A 27996-nucleotide genomic window follows, 5' to 3' on the forward strand; every position below is an offset into this window, starting at 1 on the left:
GGGGGGGGACCAGTGAATTTAGTGAAGAGATACATCTGCCTGCCATGAGATGGTCTGGGCATGGTGAAAGAACCGGAGGCGGGGCCGTCGCTCGGTTTCACGGCTCGAAACCCACAGCCTATGAGCTTCATGCAGTGCTATTGAAGCCGGGTTTTTGTAGAGCAGGCTTCCATCTTGAAACGTCCCGACACTGGCGATATGCTGTGGCCTGAAATGATTTTGGGAAGCGCCTTTAATTGATTTAAGCATTTTTTTATCGTAATAATGGCAGCAGCAATTTGATTTTCCATGTTGCTTTATTCGTAACTAAAATTTTAGGATGTTTGAAAATTACAAGGAAAAGCCCAGTTTTGGTAGAGAAAATGCGAAATGTAAATGAGGGATTGGAATGTCATTCAAGATTCTTTGGAGTGCCACAGTTTGGGGGTGCCCGACATGGAGGGTGTCAACTTAGATAGACTGCCTGAAAAGTAAGATCATAGACATTTCCGAGCCTCTAGAATTCAACCTGTTTGTCACATGATACCAAAGGAAAACTGGCTATCCACCCCTGGCCTTTAGAGCAACTAGGCATCCACGTCTGTTGCAAGCGGTGATGGCCAATTCCTCTTCCCATTCTCCAGGGTCTCTACTCTCCATATCATACTCCTGCAGAATTCTGACCGCGACATACGAGGCCTCTGTCAGGGCGTACTGCTGGCCCAGGCAAATGCGTGGCCCTCCGTTGAAGGGAAGATACTCGGATCTCGTGATCAGTGTCTCCCAGCGTTCGGGGCAAAACTGGTCCGCATCGGGACCATAGAGATCCTTGCGCCGGTGCATGGCATACACGGACCATCCAACAGCAGTCCCCTTGGATACTAAAACAGGCTTGCTTCCGTCGGGTCCGCCACCACGTGGCAGGACAGTGTCAGTCACTGCGATGCGTGTATTGACAGGAGCGACGGGGTGGAGCCGTAGGGCTGTGGCGTGAGTCAACAAATCAGCTTTGCGCTAACAAAACAAGTCGAAACCAGATCCGGTCCAACCCGCAAACGACTCACATTCACGAAGGCAATATTTCAAATATGTCATATTTCTCAGTGAAGAATAAGAGGGCCTGGCGCCGTTGAGGTTGTCAACTTCTTGCCGGAGCCTGCCCATGATTTCAGGACTCTTGGAGATCATGAAGAAGAGGTTTCCTAAAAGACTGGCCGTGGTGTCCCTCCCAGCCATCAATATATTTAGAAGCTCGGATCGTAGCCGCGCCCTGTCCGTGGTATGCTTTGCTAGCTCCTGCAGGAACAAGTACTTGGGCTTTTCTTTGCCGACGGGCCCACTGTCTCCCGTTTCATCGTACTCTTTCCGAAAAGCAATGGCCTTGTCGACAAACGTGTCAATGTATCGGTGCACAATCTCGACCTGCTTCTGCGACTTAACTCGCGCGAACCTGGCTAGCGGGCCCATTCCGATGAACTTCATGCACTCCGCCTGGGCAGCGGTAAAGGCCATCTCGAACTGCGCCTCGAGACTGTCCCCGTCACGATTGCCGTTGCGCCGGAGGCTATGGACGCTCTGGCCAAACAGAAACTCGGTCGCCGAGTCCATGGTGAAGCGTAGCAGGAGGTCCTTTAGGTCCACAGGTGTGATGCCATCTGCGGGAAGCAGGGCAAATAGATCCTGGACATGAGTCTCGATAGCTTCCAGGTCGGCAATCTGGTCGCGGTTGAAATTTGGCCGGAGCAACGCCCGGGACGAGTGCCACTTTTCTCCGTCAGTCGTGAAGATGCCGTCGCCTAAGAAGTGCTTGAGCGCTGGCTGACGGAACGGGGCGAGGGCATAGTCGTTGAAGTTCTGGCTGACGACGGCGCGGACGTTCTCGGGCTCCATGGTGATGATGAGAGGGAACCCATGCTTCGTGCTGTAGGTTGCCCCGATGGAGTAAAAGCGCTCTTCGAACGTCTGCAGGCTGCGGTGCTCCCGGGCTGCTCGCCCGTTGGATATAATCACGTCGATGCCAAATATGGGATCCTTGAGCTTCGCCTTAGGTGGCGGAAGACAGCCATGCTGTCGGATGAGGACTTGATGCCTACGATAGCGGAAGACAAAGGAAACAAAACTCTTTAGCAGCAATAGCCCTGCACACACGGTAATCAGGTCTTGGAGAGCCATTATGAGTAACGTGAGGGCTGTAGTATCTTTCGTCGATCAAAGAAACTGCAAGCTCTTGCAATTGAACAAACACTTTTGCAGACGCTAAAATGATGTTTATGCATTGGGTAGGTAGTCGACGACGAGCCTGCGTAACCAGAGAAATATGTCGTTTTTGTAAAGAAACTCTTGGAAAATTGCGGCTTTTCAGCAGGGACAATCGAAGGAAGCTAGATGCGGGATTGAAATAAACTTGAAAAATATGACCTCGGATCAGGTGCAAATATTTCATTAAGTCAATTAAACAGATATTTACACCTTGCCAGATGTTAAACTGTGCAGGTTTATTGTAAACTTTGCGTGTAAAAGCGATGGAGCATGAGTAGCTTAACAGAACAGTCAAATCATACGAGTCATCATAGGCTTTCATCGGTTGATGTTTAATTATAAGCCCGCCGAAAGAAGCTTTTGGATGGCCTTAATAGCAGATGCACAGTTGTTGCGGAGTTTACCTGGTTAAACCTCGAAAGAGTATTACATGATGGTAACTTACCCCATGGGATATGTTTATTGAAATAAACTCGGTGTGCAAAGCTTACCGCGGAACTAAGTTATCTGCTTTTGTGTTCTTTTCCCAAAGCTACCAGCATCTTTCGTGGCCACCCATGCTCTAAGAAGTGCCTATGATAAAGTGGGCGTTCTATTGGGGTGGTTGTTTGTTCAATGCTTTGGATGAAATCTTGTCATGCCAATTTGACAAAACTTAAATCTCAAAGTTCTAGAACCTTGCCAATACGGCTGCTTATACGAATCAAATAGTAACTAAGTCGAAGCACCCCTATCTCGTGCACCCCCTGTTATCGTACACCCCAAACATCCCTAACCATCCTCAACAACCGCAATTATCAACAAAGTATTCCTTTCCCACTACACGTGAGGGCTAAAATAACCCTGAAAACTTTATGATCCGGTAAAGTTAGCAAGGGTCAGCGAATTGCGTTTACGCCCACGATAAGTCACTTTTATAAGGGTACATAAAATTTGTATGGAAATACCGGATAAATTTTTATGTACTTCGCACTACTTGGGGGCTATGCGTTGTGGGCCCCTCGAACAGGCATGTCCGCCGGGATACCGACGGGCGCAAGGTGCGTTCCACAACGCACAGTCCCCAAGTAATCCCAAAATGTTTTAGCGGCCTTCACCCTACCCATTTATCTTTGATTGGTTCACTCGATTTAATATGGGTCTAACCCAATATGCATATTCGACTAGCTAAACGAATTAGAGGTACATTAATATATATAACTAGAGGACTTGATCAATTATATGTACCTCGAAGTGACAGATCGCGGATGCAAATACGAGTCACTGACCCTCGCTAACTAAACCGAAGGTCAAAGTTCGCAGGGCAATTTTATCCTCACATGAATCCCAAAGCCTGTACGTTTTCCTCCCAAAATTGAAACTTATATTACATGTCACGAAGTTAATACTGGTGTGCTCAGGGACAAGGACATTTCCGATTGTAAAGAAATCTCCCTAGGTAGACCAACAGAGACCGCCTATAGTGTAAGCCAAAGGTTGGTTCGGAATTTTGTGAGAAACTGAAGTGATGAGAGCCCCATTTCATGGTAGAACAACAGTGCACGACGCAAAGCATTTGAAATCTTCCACTGAATTCAGTGTATCGTACTGCGAAATGCCTAAGCGGAAGCTACAGACGTTTTTGTAACCCTGAATACAATCTTGGCAGCTTCTCAGGGCTCCTGGGACTTCTAGAGTTTCCAGTACATTTTGCTCCTTGAATAACTTACATGCAATCCTATTTTCTCTATGCACTGCTGGCAGGTTCCTCCTTCTTTTCCTCCAAGCCATACTTGGTCTCGAGCTTGGTGCGCAGGCGTATCTCCTTCTCAACTAGCGATAGAAAAAACCCGAGCCCAGCGAAGGCAATTGCAACAAACCAGACCAACTGAAGCGAGCGTTCATACACCGTCAAGACCTGGTCTCTGCTAGCTTCGGAAAGCTGGGATATGGCCCTCTGAGTTCCTTGCTCATAGGCACGCCCTGCCGAGAATTGCTCTCTGACTTGATCGTCAGTAATGGTGCCGACAAGGCTGTCAAATTTGTCGTTGAACACGGCGTTTGGAATGGCCACTCCCCAAACGTTTCCAAAGCTCCTCATAAAAGCCCACGAGCCTGTTGCAGCCGCGACGCTTTTCTCGGGCAGACTTGCTTGCAGGGCGGGCAGGAGAGTGTTTAATACCATGCCGACCCCAGTGCCGGTGAGGATCTGAAACATGACCCATCGGGCCGGAGGCGAGTACCTGTCCAGGACAGAATGGAGACCAAGTCCCAGCGTGAGAAGACCGAATCCAGCCGTGTGGAAGATCTTGTAGCGGCCGATCCAGGACAGAGCAGCAGAAGATCCGGCAGAAACCAGGAGTGAGCCAAGAGTGCTTGGCATCATCTGCACCCCGGCAAAAGTAGGGTCCGACAGCAGGACGGACTGGAAGTAGAGGGGGCGGAAGTATAGCATCCAGTAGGTCAAAATTGAAGTGAACAACGTATTGATAAAGATGACGGCGCGTGTGGCATCTTTGAAGAGTCCTAGAGGAATGACGGGATGAGAGCATAGCGGTGATGCCTCGAAGCAAATGAAGACAAAGAATCCTCCAAAGCCCACCAGTAAAGGTACTAGGACCTGCCAAGCTCCCCAAGGGTAGGCCGACCCAGCTAGGGTGAGAGCATACAGCACTGATACCGTGGAGCCGATGATAATGAAGTTACCGACAAAGTCGAGGCTTTTGATTTTGTCCTTCAGAGGTGTCGTCTTGTCGTCCCTCACTTTGAGCAGGAGGTACAAAAGGGCCAGAGAGGTTCCTCCAATAGGAAGATTAATGAAAAAAACCCATCTCCACCCGACATGCTGGGCTAAAGTCCCTCCTATCAGGGGACCAGTACCCAGTCCCAAGGCGTACACCAAAAGGACGAGGGACATGAAATACCCCCTTTTGCGAAGGGGCACCAAGTCGGAAATGATGACTTCGACAATCATGTTGATGCCGCCGCTACCCACACCTTGGATGGCTCTACCGGCGAACAGCATGGCTTCGTTTCTTGCCCCGCCACATATGCCACTGCCAAGCGTATGGGTCGCCACAATAACGAGGGTGAGCCTTCGGCGTCCGAAGACATCCGCAAGCTGACCAAACAGCGGTTGAACCGCAGCACTAAAGACAATCAGCCCATCCATCCTCAGGACTGACAATAGGAGTGTGCTCATATACCTGGCGACAAAGAAGCCATTCGTGATCCAGACGTAATTAGTCCCAATGTTCAAATCTTGGATCATGTAGGCCATTGACGTCGTGACGACGGCATTTTCGAAGGAACCCAGCAGGCTAGTGAAACAAAGCGTCAGAATTACTGCCCAAAAAGACCATCCTTGTTTGAAGTCCTGAACGGGGGCTGCTTCCAGAGATTGTTCAGGCTTCGTGGATGCCTTATCTCCAGAAGCTTCTGAACCCGTTTGATCTGTGGTTGTTGGCGTAAGCTGCCGTGGCTTGTCTGTTATTGATGACATGTCAAATGGCGTAAAGTTGTTGAGGAAGTGTTTGTATGTCAACAGATGATGTCAGTGTTTTGAAACATAGGAGTCCTTCCACTTTGTATTAGGCAGCTCTAGCTATTGGAACAAAGTTCCAAAATACTCTCTGCAACATGAGTACTAGATATAAGGGACTCTTAGTAACCAAATATGTTTCCCGGCGAAGCGAGTAAGGTATAGCAGTTTACACATGCAACTAGGTTCTCCTATAGGGCTCCGAGGATAGGACAAATCTGTGACATGTGACAAAATACCTAGCCGCCAATATTAGATTTTGGGTTCATGTTCAGTGCATTAGCTACTGTAGGTGATACCATACCTACGGCATCCAGGCAGTTGGGAAGATACGAAACAGTGTTTTTTGGCAGAGGTAGAGGTACTTTAATTGCTCCAGGTGGGTCTGGAACTGATCGAGTAGCAACCTAGGGCAAATTCAGGGGTTCAATCCGGAGCCACACCTTTAATTTCACCTGAAGTCCAAGTTTGCAAGGCAAATTTAGCCATGATTCGTACTATGGTTTCGTGCGGGGAAAAAAAACCCCCTCCCCTGCCACCGTACGTGTATGCATGGGCCTTTACCAGCTTTACTGTTTGCGGGAGAAATTAAGTACCTAAATAATCTTTTCGCCCAAACTTATTACCAAAGTCGGCAACGCCCACAAGGCCCACATTACTGGACGACAGTGCCAGGGGAGGGATTTTTACGCTTACCACCAATAGTAAGAATCGTACTCCGCACTTGTTACCGAATCGGCGAAACTTTGTAGCTCGTCGTATCAACGAACGTGGCACAAGGCTCTAGAAACTGTACACAAACTCCGCAAAATACCCGACCATGACCGCATGCCTGTCTCGGAGGTTGTCAGTGCAGCAAGGAGCAGCGTTGTGAGTATAATACGATGGATAAATCAGGCACGCCAAACATAACCTTAGGATAATGGACAACCGAAAGACCTTCCTTGCACCACGGGGGTCGTTTAGGCTCACTCGCTTACCCAGATATCCTTATTCCGATAAACCACACTGGCATGTGAAATTCGGCGGGGCTCAATTTATAAAATTCGAGAAACATTTAGCCAAACGCCGGCAGGCAGGGATATTTGCTTAATAATAACACCCACGTAAAATAATTACCATCTAAGTTAAAACTAAATAAAGAGTTGAAAGTATCAGATATATATATTCCGATTAGCAAAAGTTTGACTGGAAAACGGGTACAAACCTTTCACATAGGGGCAAAACCGTAGCTAGTTTAAAATAAACCCTACTCCGCAAAGCAAAGAATGTTCCATACACGCGAAATTTAAAATCAACCTAGCTAACTTTAACCTCCGGTAAAATTAAACATGGGTTTTTTTGCAGTTTTATCCCTGCCGTGTAAGGATCAACAAGAGCATCTGGCCCAGGGACCTAAATTACATAGGTAATTATTCAACTAACCGTACGCTCAAGCAGCATTCTGCTGTTAGTTTGAAGAGCAGTCCTGAATCCTCCTTTTCCGAAACCTAACGCGAACCTCGGGGCGGTCCCAAATGAGAAACAGCTTCGACTGTTTTTCCCAATCAACCTCGGGGTTCAATAGCTCCATGTCATAGGTCCATACCAGCTTCGCCAGGGCAATTCGGGCTTGCATCATGCCAATCTCACGCCCTGGGCATGCTCGTGGTCCGATAGAGAAGGGTTTGAACGCCTTCTTGTGGTCGTACTCGAATCTTTGGTCATACCATCGGTCATCGGGACCAAGGTAGCGCTCTGGCCAGAATTCCCTCGGGAGGAGGAAATATTTTGGACTATGCGTAGTTGCAAAGGATGCATTTTGGACAGTTACCTTGCATGGGAAAGTGTGAGCCATCTCCGAGAGAGAACAAAACGTAGTTGGAAGGAGGCCTACCCCTTTGGGGATATATTCCCCATCGACCAAGGCTCCAGGGCTGTACCTAGGAAGGCCGAACGCTGCGTTGGTGTGGATTCGCATTGATTCGTCCAGAACCGCCTGTAGATATTTCTGGCTTTGCAGCCTGTCGGCTCTTATTTCCGAGTAGGTTGGAAACTCGTCCCTGACCTCAGTGGAGAGTCGCTCGAGCGCGCGGGGAGTCTTGCACAGGTAATGCACAGCCGACGTCAGGATGTTGGTCAGCGGGTCAAACCCGGCGGCCAGGAGGACGTTTGACTGGGCGACGAGCCAATCTTCGGACGGAGTCTTGGAGCCGTCGCGTAGAAGCCACGCAAAGTAGTCTTTACCGTCGAGCTTTTCCTGCTTGGAGAGGCGCTCAGCAACGATGTCGCGGTTGAACTGCATCCACATTGGGATGGTCCGGGATACTGATGCAGGGATGAAAAAGGGGGACAGGGGGAAGAGCAGGGGAAACTTTCTGAGGACTTGGCGGATGGTTCCAAAAAGGCCAATCTTGATTGATTCGCGTAGATAAAAGCATGTCTCAGCTTTTGTGGCCGGGGTCAGCCGGCCGTTTCTTCACATGATGGGATGATGGGCCTACTCACCGTTCTTCAAGTTGTTGAACTCGTGGCACCAAGCCATGTACCCGGCAAGGTCCAGGACGAGCCAGTCGAACCACTACGCAAACGGTGTCAGTGGGTGTGTCTGATTGAAGAAGTGGAGAAATCCGCAGGGAATGCTTTACCTCTCTCATGTCGACGCCGTTACTGCTCGTCCCGCCGTGCTTGTCGAGCTGCTGAACAAGGAGGTCGACGTAGCGGTGGACATGCTCCTCCTGAGCATACATTGCCCGAGGTGAAAATGCAGGGACAAGCTGCTTGGCTACCTCCCGATGTCTTTCCGGGTCCCTCTCGGCAGTGATTCCGGGATCGTTCCCGCCAAGGTCTTGAAATTCTGTCTTGACAAAGGTCTCGCGGTTGCGCACGGTAGCCATGTAGATGTCATGCATAGCCTGCGGGGACCGGAAGGCAATCTCGTTGGGCCCAACGCGGACAATCTCAGCTGGGGAGCCGGAAGTTAACCATCTGTTAAAATGTTGCAAATTCCGTGTCGGCAGAGTCCAAAGAAGACGGGCTGGCGAAAACCTAGCGGGAGGAGGGAGTATGGCTTACAGCCATGTTTTTCAAACAGTTCTTCGACGGCCCATGGGTATCTGCCTTGGAGCCATTTGCGTGCGTACCAGATGTACGAGACCGCAGCCAGACGAGGTCCCGGATATTTAGCCAGAGGGTGAAAGTATAAAAGATAGATGCATCTCGCTGCCAAGGCACCAAAGAAAACGACGACTCCCAGTGGTCCCAGCCAGGAGACATGTTTGATGAAGAGTTGGAGCATATTGTAAGATATTTGTAATACAAAACAAAAAAGATACTTGCGTACTGGCTAAAAGAGGGCAAAAGGCTTCTGGGTACCCAGGTGCTTAAATGCATTTACCTGTTTGGATGTGGGGACGCAGACTGCAACTTAAATCGCACTTCAGTAGTAAAACCACATTATAGGACTCGCACAAAAAGGAACAAGGACGTCCTCACATTTGAACCTCCCTTTTTTGTCGCAGAAGGGTCGCAGTATCTCGCGTCTCGTGAAAGATTCATGAAATGTGATTCAAGTTTTTCCTGATAGAGAAATCACCATTTGATTGAAAAGGAATCTTGCAAGCCATGAGTCATCGCAAAAAAAAAACTTTCCCGAAGTAAAGTCTGAGATGATCTTGTCCAACTAAATCAGAATTTTTTCGATTGTGAGTTCGGAGCCTAGAAGCCAATGCGTCTCTTCACGGAGATGCACCGTGTTAATCAACTCCTCCAAGTTCTGATGGTATAAACAGACAATCCTCAGACGATTTAGGACTGGCTGCCGCCATTAAATAGGTAAAGCTGGGGAAATGCAATAGCTATACAGTTTGGAACTAAAATACACGCAAAGTTTGAGTCCGGCCTGCAAACTCTGACCTCTGTTAAAGTTAAGAAGTGATATGTTATCACGCCGAGGTATGTTATTTTGGGGTATATCTGATTACAGCTATCACCGTACAATTCGATAGACCTTGAAGCCTATCTGTTTACTTGTATACAGAGTTGAGCTCCCTTGCGTCCACATCCAGATGCAGCGAGTCAAGTAAAAGCTTGGTGGCTATTACGTAATTCGCTTGTACGATTGGAGGTTGAGAAGGTTCTACGTGTAAGTTAGTTGGTATTTCGTACAAACTAATAGTATCCTTATATTGGATTGGTCACAGATTTGCATGAGTAAGTACTGATAGCTTGTAGCCTGCTAGTCCCGACTAGTCTGGTCAAAGCTAGCAATTCGCATGTCAATTTCCAGCCTCGCGCATACCGAGAACGTAGACATGTGGACTTTCTGGGTATCCATAGCGCCTGCTACGTATGTGGAACATGCTTGGAGTGTTTTTCCGTCACGATAAAGAAAGTACGACTTTATAGGATATAGGATAGATATATATATGTATACTTTCATCCATGCAAGAGAATCAAAAGTGTACATAGGAAAACCAGTGCTGGTATACAACCACGAACTTCTATGGGTAGCAGAGTATCAAAATGGCACCCCAATCAATCATCAACGAGCCCATTGCCATTATTGGCATCGGCTGCAGATTCCCTGGCGCGTCTTCGCTATCGAAGCTGAAGGAGCTTCTTCCAACCCCTAATGACCTTTCTCAGGACATTCCAGATGACCGTTTCCATGTGGACGGCTTCTATCATCCCAACGCACAAAACCATGGGAGCACCAGCGTCCGCAGGTCATACTGTCTTGATGTCAATGTCAGAGAGTTTGACAACAACTTTTTCAACATCACCGCTATTGAGGCCACCGCCATGGACCCTCAGCAGCGATTGTTGCTCGAAACTGTCTACGAAGCCTTGGAGAATGCAAATGTCTCTGTCAAACAGCTGAAGGGCTCAGATACCGGCGTCTATGTTGGGCTCATGTGCGGTGACTATGAGAATATCTTGATGCGTGACATCGACTCTGCGCCTAGGTATCAGGTAGGTCCACTCCATGTTTCCCCAACGGAATCTAACTTGGACTCGTTACTCAATTTTTTACTTACAGGCCACCGGTGTTGGCCGGAGCATTATGGCGAACCGCATTTCTTATACATGGGACCTTCACGGTCCATCCATGACCATAGACACAGCCTGCTCTTCTAGTCTTGTGGCCCTTCACCAAGCTGTACAAGCCCTCCGGCTTGGCGAAAGCCAAATGGCCATTGTTGGCGGGTCTAACCTGCTCCTAGGCCCCGAATGGTACATTACCGAATCCAACCTGAACATGTTATCTCCCAACGGTATCAGCCGAATGTGGGATGCAGGCGCAGACGGTTACGCAAGGGGAGAAGGCGTAGCCGCGGTCATCCTCAAGCGTTTAAGCGATGCCGTTGCGGATGGCGACTTTATCGAGTCCGTGATTCGCGAAACTGGAGTTTCTCAAGACGGGCGCACAAACGGCATTACAACGCCCTGCGCTGAAGCTCAAGCGAATCTGATACGTCGTGTATACGCCAAGGCTGGGTTGGATGTGAGCAAGGACCGCCCGCAGTATTTTGAGGCTCATGGTACTGGCACACCCGCCGGTGACCCTGTCGAGGCAGAAGCGATTCATGCTGTATTTGGTGGTAGTAGGACGTTAGACGAGGCCAATTCTCCACCGCTATATGTGGGCTCTGTCAAGACGATCATCGGTCACACCGAAGGCACGGCAGGATTAGCCGGCTTGATCAAGGCGACTCTGGCACTACAGCAAAGAACAGTGTTTCCAAACAAGCACTTCCACAAGCTCAACCCTAAGATCGAGCCATTCTACAAGGGGCTAGAAATACCCACCTCCGCTGTGCCATGGCCCACAGTACCGGGCAACCAACCTCGCCGTGCCAGCGTCAACAGCTTCGGCTTCGGGGGCACCAATGCGCATGTTATCCTGGAAAGCTTCGATGGCGTGTCTCACATGCCTAGAAAAGCTGACCAGAAGCCTGAATCTTTTATACCCTTCATCCTATCAGCAAAAAGCGAATCCTCTCTGGCCAAAAGCATTCTGGGTCATGTCGACTGGATAAGCCAACGTAAAAGCCTCGATGTTCATGACCTTGCTCTGGCATCTTGTCGAAAATCCTTGTTTTCTTACAAAGTCGCCGTCCCCGTAACCAACATCGAAGAGCTATGCTCTGGACTTTTGAAGAGACTTGAAAACCGGAACTGGGCCAAACCCAGTGGGCATGCCAATCCCAAGAGGTTATTGGGAATATTCACTGGACAGGGAGCTCAATATGCTGGCATGATGACCGGACTTATTCAATCATCGCCATGGGCAAATGGGCGAGCTTTGGAGCTTGAAAGGGCGCTCATGGACCTGCTCCCAGCCCACGAAAGACCTACAAACTCAATTATTAGTCAGCTGCTAGCATCGACTTCGGAAAAGGACTCTTCTGCCGGCGTTGCCGTCATGCGGGCTGAGCTATCTCAACCCTTGTGTACCATGACCCAAATCCTGTTGGTGGATGTACTCGATAAGGCTGGGGTTACCTTTGGTGCCGTCGTAGGGCACTCGTCTGGAGAGATTGCTGCAGCATATGCGGCCGGGCGTCTTCCAGCCGAGACGGCACTTGCTGTTGCGTACTATCGTGGCATCAACAGCAAATTTGCTGGCGGCCTCGACGGAAAGAAGGGAGCCATGTCGGCGGCATCCATGTCGCATGCAGACGCCGGTCGGTTTTGTTCGCAGTCTCGATTCCAGGGCCGTTTGAGTGTTGCAGCAAGCAACTCGCCGGGCAGCATTACTCTGTCTGGTGATGAAGACGCCGTCGCTGATGCGGAGCAGGAACTGCAGTCACAGTCCATCAAGGTCAAGCGTCTCCTTGTCGACAAGGCCTATCATTCGCACCACATGCACCCCTGCACAGCAGCCTATACGTCAAACTTGGAACGCCTTTCAGGCTTCAAGCAGGGCAAGGGGGCCACGCGCTGGTTCTCAAGTGTACAGGTGCGAGAAATAACAGAGGCCCCGCTCGGGATGGGCTACTGGGTAGAGAACTTGGTCCAGCCAGTCCTCTTCTCCCAGGCTTTGGAGGCAGCCTGCGAGAGCTTGGGCCCCGTGGATGTCCTTGTCGAAATTGGACCGCATCCCGCTTTGCGTGGCCCTGTCACTCAGACCCTACAAAACCTGTGGCCCGACAGCGATATCTCTTACGGATTCCTGCTTGAGAGGGGGGGAGATGACATCAAGTCTATGCAGGTTGGTTTGGCTCAAATCTTGGAAGCAGGGATAGAGCTGGACTTGCATGCTGTGCAAAGACTACTGTCCCCCGTCGAGGGCCGGCCTGTCAGGGGGCTGCCCACGTACCATTGGGACCACAATGAGGAGCTATGGCACGAGACACGCTATTCCAAGTCGTTTCGTCTGCGGGAAAGACCAATCCATCCACTCCTGGGTAGCCCCTTACCTGATAGCTCCCCGGCAGACATGAGGTGGAGAAACGTCCTTCTAGAGTCGGAGCTGCCTTGGCTTTCCGGCCACAAGGTCCAGGGCCAGATGGTTTTCCCAGCGGCTGGCTATTTATGTGCTGCTGTCGAGGCAGCCCGCGAGCTCGTCGGCCAAGACAACAGCATACAGAGCATCGACATCGGCGACTTTGAGATCCTTCAACCTTTGATAATGACAGCCGATGACTCTGGCGTGGAGTCCATCTGCACCTTGACTGACGTGCGACGCTTCGGACAAGCCAAGGCCCAAGCTGCTTTCAGTTTTTACTCGGCTCTGGCCGGAGACCGTCTATCCCTGATGGCCAAGGGGACAGTGGTGGTTCGTCTGGGCTCACAAGCAGAAAGTAAGGGATTGTCGACAATGCATTTGGAAAATCACTTGGAACTCGATCCACTGATGGTTCCCATATCTGAGGACCGGCTCTACACTGTCTGGAATGAGTTGGGATATGGCTATACTGGACCTTTCCGGGCCATTCACGGCGCCTCGAGAAAGCTTGGCGCAGCCAAGGGTCAGATCCTCCCGGCTAAGTTTGGCGGGATGGCGATACATCCCGCAACCCTCGACGCTGCCGTACAGACTGTCCTCCTGGCCTACTGCCACCCAGACGATGGCCGGCTCTGGTCAGTCCACGTCCCTAGACGGGTGAAGATGTTCAGTCTCAACGTCGGGACTGCCTTGGTCACCGCCGGTAGTAACCAAAGTCTTGATTTCATCTCCACCCTCCCCAAAAAAGGCGAGACGGGACTTTGTGGCGATGTTGATCTGTTCACCCACCAAGGAAGATCTCTGGTGCAGATCAGTGGCATCGACTGCGTGCCTCTGAACCCGCCAAACGCCAACAACGACGCCCGCCTCTTCTTCACCACCCGGTGGGCGCCAGCCTCGCCGGACGCTGCCACAGTCTGCTGGGACGGACGGGCTACCGATGCCGACCACGAGCTTGCTTTTGATTTGGAGAGACTGTCTTTCTTCTACATGAGGCATCTCGACAGGGAGATTCCGCAAGACCATCCGCAGCGGACACAGGGAGCGTGGCGTAGATACTTTGGCTTTGTGGAGCACGTAACGAAGCTGGTCGAACGCGGCGCCCACCCGTACATCCACAAGTCCTGGATGCAAGACACGCCCGAGATTAAAGCCGTTATCAAGGCCAAGTACCCACATAGTCTGGATCGAAGACTGGCCGAGGCGGTGGGTGAGAATGTCTGCCAGGTGGTTCGCGATGGGCGCACGATGCTGGAGCACTTGCTTCAGGACGGTCTGCTGGATGACTACTACCACCATGGAACAACAAACAAGAGCCACATACAGTATCTGGCGAGGGTGGTTGGGCAGTTATCCCACAGATATCCGGGCATGAATATTCTTGAAGTTGGTAAGTAGCCTTCTCGATTAACGTTACTCTCTTGTAACACACACAGGTTCCAAGTTTTTGGACTAGTCTGACACCCCTTTTTTTGCAGGAGCTGGAACTGGCAGTGGGACCAAGAGCATCTTGAAAGAGATTGGAGACAAGTTTGCATCTTATACCTACACGGACATTTCAGTTGGCTTTTTTGAAAAGGCACGCGGAGTCTTTGAGGCCCATGTCGACAAGATGGTGTTTATGACTTTGGATCTCGAGAGAGACATTATCAAGCAGGGCTACAAGCCAAACTCGTATGATTTGGTCGTCGCATCCCTGGTTCTGCACGCCACGTCCAACCTAGAACGCACGCTCTCCAACGTTCGGCGGTTGCTGAGGCCGGGTGGCTTTCTCGTCATAAACGAGATTACAGATAGCGACGCCGCCAGGCTGGGGTTTATATTTGGCACGCTACCGCAGTGGTGGATCGGCGAGGCAGAGGGTCGCACGCTGTCGCCCTGCGTCGGGCCTATGGAATGGGGCTCCCTGCTCCAACGTGTCGGCTTCTCCCACATCAACTCCATCACACCCGACTTTGACCTGCCAGCGTTTCCCAACTCCATCATTTGCACCCAGGCCGTTGATGACAGAGTTCGGCTGCTGAGAAATCCACTGTCCAACTCGACCATGTTCCCCAGACTGCTTGTCGTGGGAGGTGCGACCACTGCAACGGTTGGGCTTGTGGGCAGACTTCTTGAAGTTTTGGGTACCCACTACCAGGAGATTCTCTACATCAGAACCCTCTCTGAACTCGACAAAGAGAAGCATCTGGGCGACACGTTGCTGTCGCTTGCCGATCTGGACAAACCGACGCTTGACAAGATCGACGACGAGACAATGTCGGCCCTGGTAGACGTGTTGAAAAGTTGCTCGAAAATTCTTTGGATCACACATAATGCCAAGGACGCAGTTCCAGCAGCTTACATGTCACTTGGATTTTTCCGAACCGTTAGCTGGGAGATGCCCGATACCCATGTCAGGACCATTGACTTTGTGGACGGAAGCGCGCCCGAATCTTCAGTTATTGCCGCGTCCTTGCTTGAGCTTGAGCTCACCAAGATGTGGTCTACTGAAACTCAGAAGCACTCTATACTTTGGTCCGATGAGCGTGAATTGGTCTATCGAGATGGGAGGCTCGAGATACCTCGTCTCTTGAGCAACGATGCAATTGACGCTAGGTATAACGCAAGCCGCAGAGCCATATACCGCAGGCAGGACAGTAAGCAGCTACGTCTCTCGCCACAGGGCTGGCTTGAAGAGGACACGAATGCGCCATATCTGGCCGCCATTGCCGCAAAATCAAAGCAGCAGGTGAGAGTCAGGGTAGACTTCTCCACGGGGTTCAGAATTCCGGTGACTGCCAAACAAGGCCTTAGTCACGCCTACATCGTAGTCGGTGCAGCCAAGGGCAAGCGTCGTGTACTGGCTGTGAGCAGCCACTGCGCAAAGACAGTTTGGCCGTCGGTATGCTCGGTGGTTGACATCACCGATGATGCCTACGACGGCCCGGACTTACTCACCCAGGTTGCCGCCGTACTGCAGGCCATGTACCTGTTTTCACAGGTTCCCAAGGGTAGTTACTTGCTTCTGCATGAGCCCAGTGATGATCTAGCGGCCGCGGCCGACACTCTTGCCCAAGAGCGCGGGCTGCATCTCACCAAAACTTCAACCCGCCAAAGGAAGAATTTCATCTTTCTTGATCCTTTGTGGCCGGCACGCATCGTCAGAGCCAAGCTTGGCCGAAATATTGATTACTTTGCCGATGCCACAATGCTTCAAGAGGTCCATGAGGAATCCTTCGGGGGAATAATCACCCAGTGCCTGCCCGCAAGTACGACAATCATCAACACAGTGCCTGTCATATCACCAGAGTCTCTCCAAGCCCCAGAGGAAAGCGGGCGCTGGATCTCATTTCCCCACTATGCAGCTGACTCTCCGTCAGCCCAGCTGTCGTCCGCTTACCGTTTGGCCCGAACCTTATCGGTAACGGCTCTTGATGTCTTGTCGTTGGATGACTTTAGGTCGCAGGCCATGGACTTACGGCGCAGCATCATTCAATGGAAAGGAGCAGAATCCCCCTTGGTCCGCGTCTGTCCGACGTACAACCTGTTGACCTTCCGTCCTGACAAGACGTACTGGCTTGCTGGTCTGACTAGTGATCTGGGCTTGTCCCTATGCGAATGGATGATTGACAGGGGAGCACGCTATCTGGTCCTTAGCAGTCGCAATCCCAAGGTTAACGCCAAATGGATCGAGAAGATGAATCTTGATACGGGCACCACCATCAGGGTCATCTCTGCCGATGTGGCCGACGACAGCAGTCTTGCCAAGGCTTATGCCGAGATTGAAAACGAGATGCCCGCCCTGCTTGGTGTAGTACACGGAGCCATGGTGCTCGACGACAAGCCCGTGCGCTCAATGGACGCCGAAAGCATCGCGAGGGTGGCCGGCCCCAAGGTACACGGTAGCGACAACCTGCATCAGATCCTCGACAGAGAAAAGACATCGTTGGACTTTTTCGTCTTCTTCTCGTCCATAAGCACCGTACTTGGCAGCTACGGGCAGGCCAACTATTCGGCGTCCAACTCGTACATGAGAAGCCTCGCGTTGCAAAGAAGACAGAACGGAAAGCCAGCGTCTGTACTAAATCTGGGGCTCGTCATCGGCGTCGGCTACGCCTCTAACAATCTCAGCCAGTCTGAAAAGGAACGGTTCCGCAGCAACGGTTTCAAGTGGATTTCCGAGGTTGATCTTCATCACGCATTTGCAGAGGCCATTCTCGCCAGCCCTGCAGAGTCTGGAGTCGATCATGAGATCACCATCGGAGTAGATCGATTTGCCGCTGAAGCTCCCAACAAGCCATTTTGGACAGAGAACCCCCGGTTGTCACACTTGCTGACATATGGCACAACCACTCACGGGTATCACAAGAGCGAGACTACTGGCAACCAGCTGACGCCGCGCGAAATGCTGGCGACTGCCTCCTCCATGGCCGAGGCCAAACTAATAATCAAGGGTGGGTTGAAGACGAAATCCTTGTCCCCAAAAAGGGGGGTTTTTTACCTGATTTATATCGCGCTTTACTAAAAAAAAAATCAACAGATTCATTCCTGCTCAAGCTGCAGAGCATGCTGCGTCTCTCAGCGTCTCAAATAGAGGACGAATCGGCAATCCTCAACTCCGCCACCGACCAACTCGGATTCGATTCCCTCATTGCTGTCGAAGTACGTAGCTGGTTCTACAAGACCTTTGGCGTCAGCATTTCGACCCTTGAGATATTGAGCGGCGTCACCATCAACGGCATCATCACCAAGGCATATTTCAAGGTCAAGGATGACCTGACTATCACGACGGACGCCGAAATGGATTCGGGGAGCAAACAAGGCGAGGAATCCTCGGCCAACCGAATCACTTCTGCAATTTCCCAATCGAGTGCAAACACTTCGCCCCATACCACTTGCACCACACCGGTCGACTCTCCTTGGGATCTCGAATCTTTTGAGTTGGCCGGAAATGTCAAGAAGCCGGTCTCGCAAGAAGTGGTGCAGCGCAACAGCCCTTTGTCTTTCGGACAGGAGATGTTTTGGTTCGTCCAGACCCTTGTGTCTGACGCCTACACCCTTAATAACACCGTCGTGTATCGGTTGACGGGAAACCTGAATATTCCGAAGCTATCCAAGGCAGTCGAGTCCGTCGCGAGCCGCCACGAGTCACTTAGGACTGGCATCGAGATGGACGGGCAAGGCGTTGCCAAACAGGTTGTTTTTACTCAGTCGCGGCTTCATCTCGAGGCCCTTGAAATACCTCGAGAGCACCTAGATCGCACTATTGAAAGCCTGGTAGAGCACAAGTACGATCTCCAAAGCGGGCAGAGCGTACGGGTTATGGTTGCATCGACGTCGTCCACAGAACACCATTTTCTTATTGGGTTCCACCATATAAACATGGACGGCATCAGCCTGCAGGTGCTTCTTTCCGAACTCGATGATGCGTACAAAGGTGACCCATTAAACAATGGACCTCTCCTACAATATGTGGACTTTTCCCGGCGCCAGCAGGATGCGCTAGAAAAGGGCGAGTGGGATCACCACCTCGAATTCTGGCGGAATCAGCTCGCCGATCCTCCGGCACAGCTCCCGATTTTGCCACTTCCCGACGCTGCCAAGGTCAGATCCCCTCTTCTGGAATATCGAACCACCGAGGTTGAGGCTCGGCTTGAACCATGCACCATGAAGTTTGTCCACGACAGATGCCGACAGCTGCGGGTGACGCCGTTCTGCTTCTACCTCGGCATCTTCCGTGTGCTCCTCGCCAGGTTAGCCAAGACCACGGACTTTTGCATCGGCATAGCCGACGCGAGCCGTCTCGGTGGTGACATGCTTGACGCGGTCGGCATGTATCTCAACTTGCTCCCCCTGAGGTTCCGGACCCACGGGGCAGAGACCCTCGAGCAGATTGCCCAAAACACCAGAGATACCATCAGGGAGAGCCTCGAGCATTCTGCCGTCCCCTTTGGCGTCATGCTGAGCAAACTTGGCGTGCCTCGCTCGGCTGATCACAGCCCCATCTTCCAAGCCTTTGTCGACTATCGACAGGGGGCCAAGGAAAAGCAGTCCCTTGGCGATTGCGAGCTCGAAATCTGTTACTACCAGGGAGCAAAGGCGGCCTACGATGTCAGCCTCGATATCATCGACTCTGGCAAACTCCCAACAGCTGTCAGACTCGCTGTGCAAGACAGTCTGTACTCGAGACGAGATGCCGAGCTCCTTCTTTGCGGGTTTTTGCATCTCGTCAAGTCACTAGCGGCGCCAGTAAAGCAGGAGATTAGCATGCAAAGTCTGTCAATCTTTCCCAAAGACATGGTCGAAAAGGCGGCGCAGCTCGGACAGGGACATTACAAGGGCTCAACCTGGCCTGGGACACTCCTTGACCGCGTCGCTGAGGTGTCGTCTTCCTGCAGCCATGATATTGCCATTGAGGATATCGACGGTAGAGAATTCTCATACAGTGAGCTATGGTCTCGAGTCCACGCCGTCGCCGAGAGTATATCGCGCCTTGGCATCTCTGCTGGGAGCATTATTGGGGTCCTGCAAGAGCCAAGTGCGGACTGGATCGTCTCTCTCCTGGCCATTTGGAGGGTTGGTTGTGTGTACATGCCCTTTGATGCTGCCAACCCAATGTCAAGGATTGCTATAAACTGCTCTCATGCTTGCCCGAAGCTAGTCCTGGTCGATGAAGCGTTTGCGACCACTGCATCAATCCTTGAGAAACCCCTACTGAATCTTTCATCCATTCCACGCGCGACCCAGCCGCCAGGCCCTTCCACCAAGCTTACCTTTCCAGAGACTCGTCCGACAGACCCCGCTGCGGTTCTCTACACCAGCGGCTCCACCGGCACACCCAAGGGCATAATCCTGTCCCACCAGAACCTCGTCCACGAGATTGAGTTCTCGTCGGCGACCTACGACTTTGGCGTGGAGCACGTCCTGTGCCAGAGCGCGCTCGGATTCGACATGTCGCTGACGCAGATCTTCTCAGCCCTCGCCTTTGGCGGCTCGCTGCATATGCTTCCTAGGTCTCAGCGGGGCGACGCCGTGGCCATTACGAAGCGCATCGTTGGCTCCAGCATCACGTTGACGGGAGCTACGCCCTCGGAATACATGAGCTGGATCAGCTTTGGCGGCACGAATCTGGCCTGTTCAAAGTGGCGGCGTGCCATTTGTGGTGGCGAGCCAGTGAACGCCTCGCTGCTCCGCGCCTTTGACTCCATCGGGCGTCCCGAGTTGAAACTTTTCAACGCCTACGGGCCTACAGAGACGACTTGCTCCGCTACAAGGATCGAGCTGGATTATCGTAGTCCCCAGGACGGAGTATTAACGGCCGGTCGTGCTGCCCCCAACTGCTCAATCTGCATCGTCGATGAGAATCTTCACCCCCTTCCCTCGGGCATGCCTGGAGAGGTCCTGATCGGCGGCGCCAAGGTCGCGCTTGGGTATCTGGGTAACGCCGAGCTCACAGCTTCCAGGTTTTTCTCGCATGCGCTAGTGGATAAGAGTTTTGCTGCCAAAGGCTGGACGTCGGTCCACCGCACAGGGGATGTCGGTCGCCTCTTGCCCGATGGAAGCCTGGTGCTTCAAGGTAGGGTAGATGGTGATACTCAGGTCAAGCTCAGAGGTAACAGGGTGGATTTGATCGACGTCGAAAAATCCATGTTTCAGGCAGGGCAAGGTCAACTACTTCAAGTTTTTGCACATGTTTACTATCCCGAGCCGGCGGCTAGCAGCAGTACTCGCTTAGAGTCAGCTGTTTTGGCTGCTCTCGTGGTTGTCGATACTTCGTGCTCCACTGCCAATAGGCAAGACTTGTTTGCAGATGTGCTAAGACGAGTCTCGCTCCCACGGGGTCAAAAGCCCTCTTTCGTCGAGGCGGTGGAGTGCCTACCCACAACTGTCAGTGGCAAGGTGGACCGAAAGGCTGCGGCTAAGCTGCTAGCAAAAAAACTGATGAGCTCTGCGCCAGCCGTCCTCGGTGAAGAAGACAAGGAGTTGTCCGAGGTGGAATCTCAGCTGCGCCACATTTGGCTACAGGTGCTTCCTGCCAATACTCATGGCCAAGTCCGTAGGTCATCTGACTTTTTCCACGCTGGAGGTGATTCTCTCCTTCTCGTCGCGTTGCAGCGGAAGATTATGCAGGCGCTTGGGATACATCTCCCGCTTGTCTCCATGTTCGACTCGAGCACCTTGAAGGACATGAGCCTTTTGATCGAGCAAAGATCCGCCGTGGAGGCCCAGATTGACTGGGACATTGAGACCGAGCCCAGCCGAAACATCAGGACCTACCTTGGCAAGACTGAAGTGGTGACTATTCCAAACGGTGGACCTGTCGTGGTAGTACTCACAGGAGCGACTGGGCTTCTCGGCAAGGCACTCTTGCAGGCTTTCATCGCGGACGCAAGAATCTCGACGATCCACTGCATCGCGGTCCGCCAACCAGTTGCATTAGCCTCTTTGCTCTCTTCCAACAAGGTGCAAGTACACGGGGGGGATTTGTCACTACCACGGCTAGGCCTGTCACCCGAGGCCGTGCGCCGCATCTTCTCCAAGGCGCACGTGGTGGTCCACAACGGGGCCGACGTTTCGCACCTCAAGTCGTACCGGACTATCAAGGGCGCCAACGTGGGTTCGACGGCGCAGCTTATCCAAATGTCCCTGGACCAGGGTCGGCTGGTGCCCCTCCACTTCGTGTCTACGGCCGGTGTCTCGCTGTATTCCGGCTTGGACAAATTTCCCGAAATATCCGCGGCGGCTTTCCCACCCCCTGCGGACAATAAATCGGACGGGTATACAGCGTCCAAATGGGTGAGCGAACGGCTTTTGGAAAAGTTTCACGAAAAAAGTAGACTTCCGGTGTGGATACACAGACCATCAAACATCCACCGGGTGCATAATCCTCAGTTCGACCTTTTCCAAAATTTACTCAAGTTTTCGGCAATTTTACAGGCTGTTCCGGTGTTTCCCAGCCTCCAGGGTTATTTGAATCTTGTTGAGGCAGTTGATATCGCGCAGGAGATTTTGGGGGATATTTTTGCAGACCAAGGTAATAAGGTCAACTACCGACATCGGATCGGCGAACGAAATTTATCCATGGACGGACTCGCGGATTTTATCAAAAGTGACCCCTCGTCCGACGTCAAAGTGCTGGATGTGGACATATGGAGGGGCTTGGCTGAAGCCGAAGGCTTGCCAAAGACTGTGGGCGAGTGGTTTAGGAAGGTCGCAAACGGAGTTCCCGTCAAGTATCCTCTTCTTGTGACGGATAGAGATTAGCTGCGCGCCATGGCCGGAACTGGCAAATCGACCATCTCACCGACGGTAGCCAGAAATGTATCCGAAACCAAAAAATCCCCATAGCCAACTTCTTCTTCAAAAAGGGCAAAGGCGACCGCGGTAAAACCGCAAAGTTTTTTTTTTTTTTTTTCCACCATGGTCGACCAGCTTATCCGTCACCATCAGCTGCCGGACTTTGGTATCCCATGTCCACAGCGCAATCGAAAGCAATCCTAGCATCGCCGACAAAATTGTAAGAAAGAAGTTCGAAAAGCTTTTCTTAAAGCCGTTAAACAAATGCAACGACGCCAATTTCCAGCGGCTCCTTGTGATGATGGATGCACTTAACGAATGCGATTCTGAAAAAGACGCTACTGCTTTTATCGGTTTTTTTTTTTTTTTGTCCAAACTGAAAAAACGAAGTTTTTTAATTTCCAATTATTCGTTACCAGCAAACCGAAACTGCCTATCCGCCTTGGCTTTAAAATTATTGTTAACAACTATAAGGATCTAGCTTTTCATAAGGGTTTCAAGTCCGAAATAAGGAGGGAGATTTTGGGCGTGCAAAGGGTCCACTAACTCCGGATTTAAGCGCGTCTCTCCAGCGCGTCGTTGATTGTTATTTTTCTCTTCTCTTCACTTTAGAGTTTCGTTAATAGCGCCTAATACACCGAGGTTCTCCAATGTATGTAGATCGCACGGCATTAAAGTTGTCGTGGGTTACAATTTGCTTAATGATTTAGTGCTTTTTTTATACGAGCGATTGTGGATGGAACATTATTCAGATAAAGCATAATATTGTAATCCGCCACACCGGCACGCCATCTCTACTATCTGTTGACTTCATAGTTACCAGAGCTTTGCGAGGATTTTACTCCCATGTCAACACAACACTCTATTTGCGCTCACTACCCAGACCGATGGCAATCGTCCCTTTCCGCTTCTCCTTCTTGGTCGCCGCTAGGTCCTCCCGCTTCTTGATCTCTTCCATCACCTCCTTGGTCTCTTCCCCCCAGACGCCAGCCTGTCGCCTGCTCGACTCCTCCAGCCTCTTGACCTTTGCCTCCAATTCTGGGCTCGGTTCGTTGGTGCAGAGTCGCTTCAGCCGGGCCTTGAGCAAATCAAAGTCGAGCCCGGAGCGTGGGGGTTGTTCGCGGTCCAGGTTGCCGCCGCCTCGCAGGGACAGCGATTGCGAGCCTTGGTCTTCGGGTTCGGAGCATTCCGATACGGTCTCTACCAGCGCCTCGCATGATTTCTTGATAAGTCGCGGGTGATTGAACACCGGGGCGCGGACGGGGACGTCTTGATAGGTAGCCTGGGGGGCACTTGAACCCCGTGCTAGGTCCGGGAGTGGCTGGAGCAGGACGAGCAGGGTGTAGCCTGTTGTTGTTGAGTCCCTTTGCCAGAGTAGCTCGGTGGGGTATCTATTTGGAAATATGGATTGAGTGGCAGTCAAGGCGTCGGATAGGATGCGGCAGATACCGCCATCTTTGAAAAGATCCTCTAACTTGAATGGCCCGCTCAGCTTACCTAGGAAATCCTGCCCAGAGCTTGGGTTCAGCGTGTTGAGCAAGGCGCCACGGGTGTCGCTCAGGTACTTTAGCATACTCAGCTCATCCGGCGTAGAGTAGCTGGAAAGCTTCTCAAATATGACTGCTTTGAGAGGGGAGACTTTTCTTCCTTTGCTTTTCTTCCGAGCAAGTTGTGACCAGACGTAACCAAAAAGCGCAGCTGTCGGCACGTTGGCTCTGTCGTCCTGCACGGGAAACTCGGCATTCTTGTTCACATGGTTGATAACTATCCATCCGTCAATGACGTTGAACAGGCCTTCCAGGCACAGCATGACATCTTTTTTGCCGTCGATGGCATTGGTGTGGATTGTTACCATATGTGTGTCATGAGCTGAGTTACCAGGTCTTAGTAGGCCCGCCCTTGACAAGAGGTCCTTGGAGCTCTTCTCAAGAATATTCTCGTTGGCGCATGTCGAGGTACAGATTGTACAATGCTCCCTGATTGTATCCGAGTAGTCAACCTCCTGAAATTGTGTTTCCCGGATAGCTTCAGCGAGGGCCAGAAGGATGCTTGCTCCTTGAGTTGGTTCCATACTGATGGGTTGTCGTTCCTAGCCTTACAAACCTTGATGCCTGATTTTCTAGAGTGCTAGCTGTTTGCCTCGAGTTTGTTTAGTAAACAACAATAGTCTATCTGAAGATGCTTCCGATGCTTGGTTTGTTGCTGAAGGGAAACTTGGGATTAGCCGGTCCAATTTATACCACCAATGCTACTTTCAAAGATTGACATATCCTAAGCCCACAAAGGCTAGTGTAGTCACAAAGACCTGGTGAGGAACAAAGACACTGAGATGAAAACAATGAAATCATTGGTTTGGAAGATTGGCATTGTACATGTTTGTTTGGCATCATGGGAGATACAATTGAAGGAAGGTGGTAAGCATCAGTGCGCATGGCATTATAGCCTCCCAAATGTCCTCATATCTCAAACTAATAGTTTCTCTGTCGGTTCAGCCTTGGCATGGGGCTGAGAAGCAATGGTATGTGGTTCTGACCCAACTAGACGACAATCTCTTGGTCGGGCGCTACAGAGGCTTACCCTCTCATGCGGTGTCGGATCACCTGCAACATGTTGCAATCACTCACAAATCAAATCAGCTAAGAGTTAGGGTTACAGTTTTTTTTCTCGATCAGAACAATACATAAAAATCAAAGCTATCGTGAACATACATCGTAAAAAAGGCTCCCATAACAGGAACAAAAGCCAAAACCAGGGCCCTTCTTCACAACCTAACCTGAATCACCCTTGCGATGCATGGAGTACCTTGAGCATTCATCGCAAACAAGTACCAGTATCCTGGCAACAGCACCCCGCTGTCAGTCGGCAGCTTGATAGTGTGCTTGCTGTCCTGCTGTGTGGAAGTCAACGACAGGCGGCGCTGGTCGGTGTTGATGGAGTGCGTGGCGGAACCCAACCGAACCACCGAAAATGTCATATCTGCGCTGCTGTCCATGGTGACGGTCAGCGAGCCGCCGGCACGCACCCAGTTGCCGTTGGCGTCGCTGTCGGTGCTCAGCGCCGTGATGTTGGGGCGGGTGGCGTCGGTCCCGTCGGCGTTGAACAGGTACGGGGGCGAAAAGATCTCGGCGTCGGTGTGCTGGGCTGACGCCTCGCACTGCCAGTCGGCCGGCACGTCCGCGGCGCCCTTTTTCACCCAGCAGAGGCCACCTCCGGCGGCCCAGACCCTCCCGTCGCCCAGGAGCAGGGACACGGAGTGGTAGTTCCTCGGGACCGCCATGGCGTTCATGACCGTCCAGGTGTTGGTCTTGGGGCTCCACAGCTCCGGGTACATGATGGACTCGACGTCGGTGAACTGGCGCGCGTACTTTTGCCCGCCCGTGACCAGGACGGTGCCGTCGGGAAGGACGACGTTGTTGGAAAACGCACGGGGGTACTTCATGTCGGGGACCGCTTCCGTGGTGGCCTTCTCGCCCAGCGCGGGGATGTTGATGATCTTAGCCGTGGTGACGCCCGAGTCGTTGTCGTAAAGGGGCGCACCGCCGGACGCCAGGATCTTGCCCGTGTCGTACATGACGTTGGCGCCGCACATTGCCGCATCGGTCGAGTTCCTGATGCCGGCGCTTTGAACGTCGCCGCCGCCGTCGGTGGTGTACCAGTTCATCTGCCCGCTGGGGCCGGCCTGGAAGACGCTGCCGTTGGTCCAGCCGTAGAGCCAGGCGTGGTTGTCGCGCCTCCAGGCGAGGTCGCCCGTGTTGAGCGCGTCGGCCTTGCACCCATCGAGGAGGGTCCATTTGTTGCTGTTTGGGTCGTAGACCTCGCCGTTCTTGCTCTTGGTGCCGCCCGAGAAGGAACCACCAATGGTGAAGACGTTGCCGTTGGAGAGAGTCGCGCTGGCCTGGTAGCCGCGGCCTATGTTCATGTCTGCGGCGCGCGTGAACTTGTTGGTCGAGGGGTCGTAGATACTGACGACGGCGGCATCGTCACCGCCAGTCACTACCATTCTGCCATCGGCCAAGGAACTGATGCCAGGACAGAACATGTCGTGTTTTGTCTCTTGGACTGTGCGCTTGGAGATGACGCCGGTCTGGTAGTTATAATCCGTAAACTGAGTCTGCCCGTAGTGACCTCCAAACGACTCGTCTTCGGCGGCCGAAAACGCCAGGATGCGGCTGGCATAGGGTTGCTCGGGGACGATGTAGGCGGCAGCCGGTATGATGGAGAAGTTGATCTGGGCAGACCACCGGCCGCCCTGCTGTACAGCCTGAGACACGGGAGCCGCCCTTTTGATCAACCTCAGCTGGTAATACTGTTTGTTGTCGGCTTGTGTGAGAGTCTTTGTCGGGTCTTTCATGTGGCAACTTTTGCCCTGGGTGTCCCAGACGGCATCGTTGCAAGTAGGAGTGAGACCGCAGGCCTCGGCGCAGGCTGCAGCTGTATTGTAGTCTTTTAAAGAATACATGCTGCGCCCTTGCCAATCAGTGTTTGTGCACTGAGCGAACGTGGAGCCATCTGACGTTGTGACCACTGTCTGTTGGCCATTGCATTTCCAGTCACTGGGGATTTGGCTGCCGGTGTTCTGGGCCAGACAGGTGCCAACAAAAATAGCACAAATGAATAAGCGAGTGTAGAGATGATGCATTTTCAAAACATGAAAATGAAAAAAAAAAGAGTGACAAAATTGGAGTAGTAAGGAGCGTAGAGACTGATGGTGGTCCCGGTAAGGCGAAAATCAGAACAACGCAAGATGACGGCGCGAAGGTCGGGGAATTTATATATTTTCAGGTCGCCTGAATCGTTTACCAATACCGCAAAAAATCTCCATAGCAGACAAGAATAACGTTTCAGAGTTTTTGACAGTTAATGCCAAGCCACCGCCGCTACTCGTGATCTTTTGCAATTTATCCAATATGGCATGTCGTCGGCACTTGGACGGTGCCAAAACCTTGACAGAGCCTGCGCTAAATTCAGGTACCCGAATTCACGGGGAACTCAGTTTTCAAAGCAAAATTTCAGATCAGGGGGCCTGAATATATCTTCAATCAGAAATTTAATGTCTCATTGCCATGTTATATTGTTACAAACTCAAAGTTTGCGTTGTGGCTTCACGTTTAGGATCTCGGCGTTAGTGATATTTAAATTATTAATCCCTAGGATGAAAATTTATTTCTTTCTTTTGTACAAGATCTGCAGTTTTTTGCAAATCACAGTAGCCTCCACAATAGTATACGCACTACCCATACCCATTATTCCGTGGTTAGAATGCATGGCATCGTGAAGTGCCGCTATCCGACAGACAGCCAAGCAAATCCTTCATCCATCATGAGATGACGGGTGCTCTTGGAATTCCCACAATGTTGATGATCAAGTTATATTTAGGTCATAGGCAGTGTTGAAACAGGCCTTTCTGACGTATGGGGTTCCCTGGGGCAGAGATTTCATATATACCAGGGTTAGACCGTGTTGCCGCAGCCCAAAATGAAAAAAGTCAATCATGCATGGTTAAATCACGAAATCATTCATGCACATA

General features: G+C 51.6%; 5 protein-coding genes across 5 annotated transcripts; 1 reads left to right on the top strand and 4 right to left on the bottom strand.

Moving 5' to 3' along the window:
* Positions 1-540: 540 nt before the first annotated feature.
* Positions 541-2151, bottom strand: PgNI_10942 (uncharacterized protein; the record flags this gene model as incomplete). The annotated part of the gene is made up of 2 exons (XM_031130916.1): positions 541-962; positions 1044-2151. The coding sequence occupies 2 exons, from the start codon at positions 2149-2151 to the stop codon at positions 541-543; spliced, it is 1530 nt and encodes a 509-aa protein (XP_030979598.1).
* Positions 2152-3964: 1813 nt separating this feature from the next.
* PgNI_10943 (uncharacterized protein) lies at positions 3965-5719 on the bottom strand (the record flags this gene model as incomplete). Its single annotated transcript, XM_031130917.1, has 1 exon — positions 3965-5719. The coding sequence occupies one exon, from the start codon at positions 5717-5719 to the stop codon at positions 3965-3967; it is 1755 nt and encodes a 584-aa protein (XP_030979966.1).
* A 1489-nt stretch (positions 5720-7208) lies between these two features.
* PgNI_10944 (uncharacterized protein) lies at positions 7209-9035 on the bottom strand (the record flags this gene model as incomplete). Its single annotated transcript, XM_031130918.1, has 5 exons — positions 7209-7571; positions 7635-8185; positions 8246-8318; positions 8386-8702; positions 8813-9035. 5 exons carry the CDS (start codon positions 9033-9035, stop codon positions 7209-7211), a joined length of 1527 nt encoding a protein of 508 aa, XP_030979604.1.
* A 1226-nt stretch (positions 9036-10261) lies between these two features.
* PgNI_10945 (uncharacterized protein) lies at positions 10262-22436 on the top strand (the record flags this gene model as incomplete). The annotated part of the gene is made up of 4 exons (XM_031130919.1): positions 10262-10711; positions 10779-14580; positions 14669-17626; positions 17713-22436. 4 exons carry the CDS (start codon positions 10262-10264, stop codon positions 22434-22436), a joined length of 11934 nt encoding a protein of 3977 aa, XP_030980468.1.
* Positions 22437-23331: 895 nt separating this feature from the next.
* PgNI_10946 (uncharacterized protein) lies at positions 23332-27108 on the bottom strand (the record flags this gene model as incomplete). Its single annotated transcript, XM_031130920.1, has 2 exons — positions 23332-24558; positions 25243-27108. 2 exons carry the CDS (start codon positions 27106-27108, stop codon positions 23332-23334), a joined length of 3093 nt encoding a protein of 1030 aa, XP_030980467.1.
* Positions 27109-27996: the final 888 nt, after the last annotated feature.

Source organism: Pyricularia grisea, chromosome VII (assembly GCF_004355905.1).
Source record: "Pyricularia grisea strain NI907 chromosome VII, whole genome shotgun sequence".
Taxonomy (NCBI): domain Eukaryota; kingdom Fungi; phylum Ascomycota; class Sordariomycetes; order Magnaporthales; family Pyriculariaceae; genus Pyricularia; species Pyricularia grisea.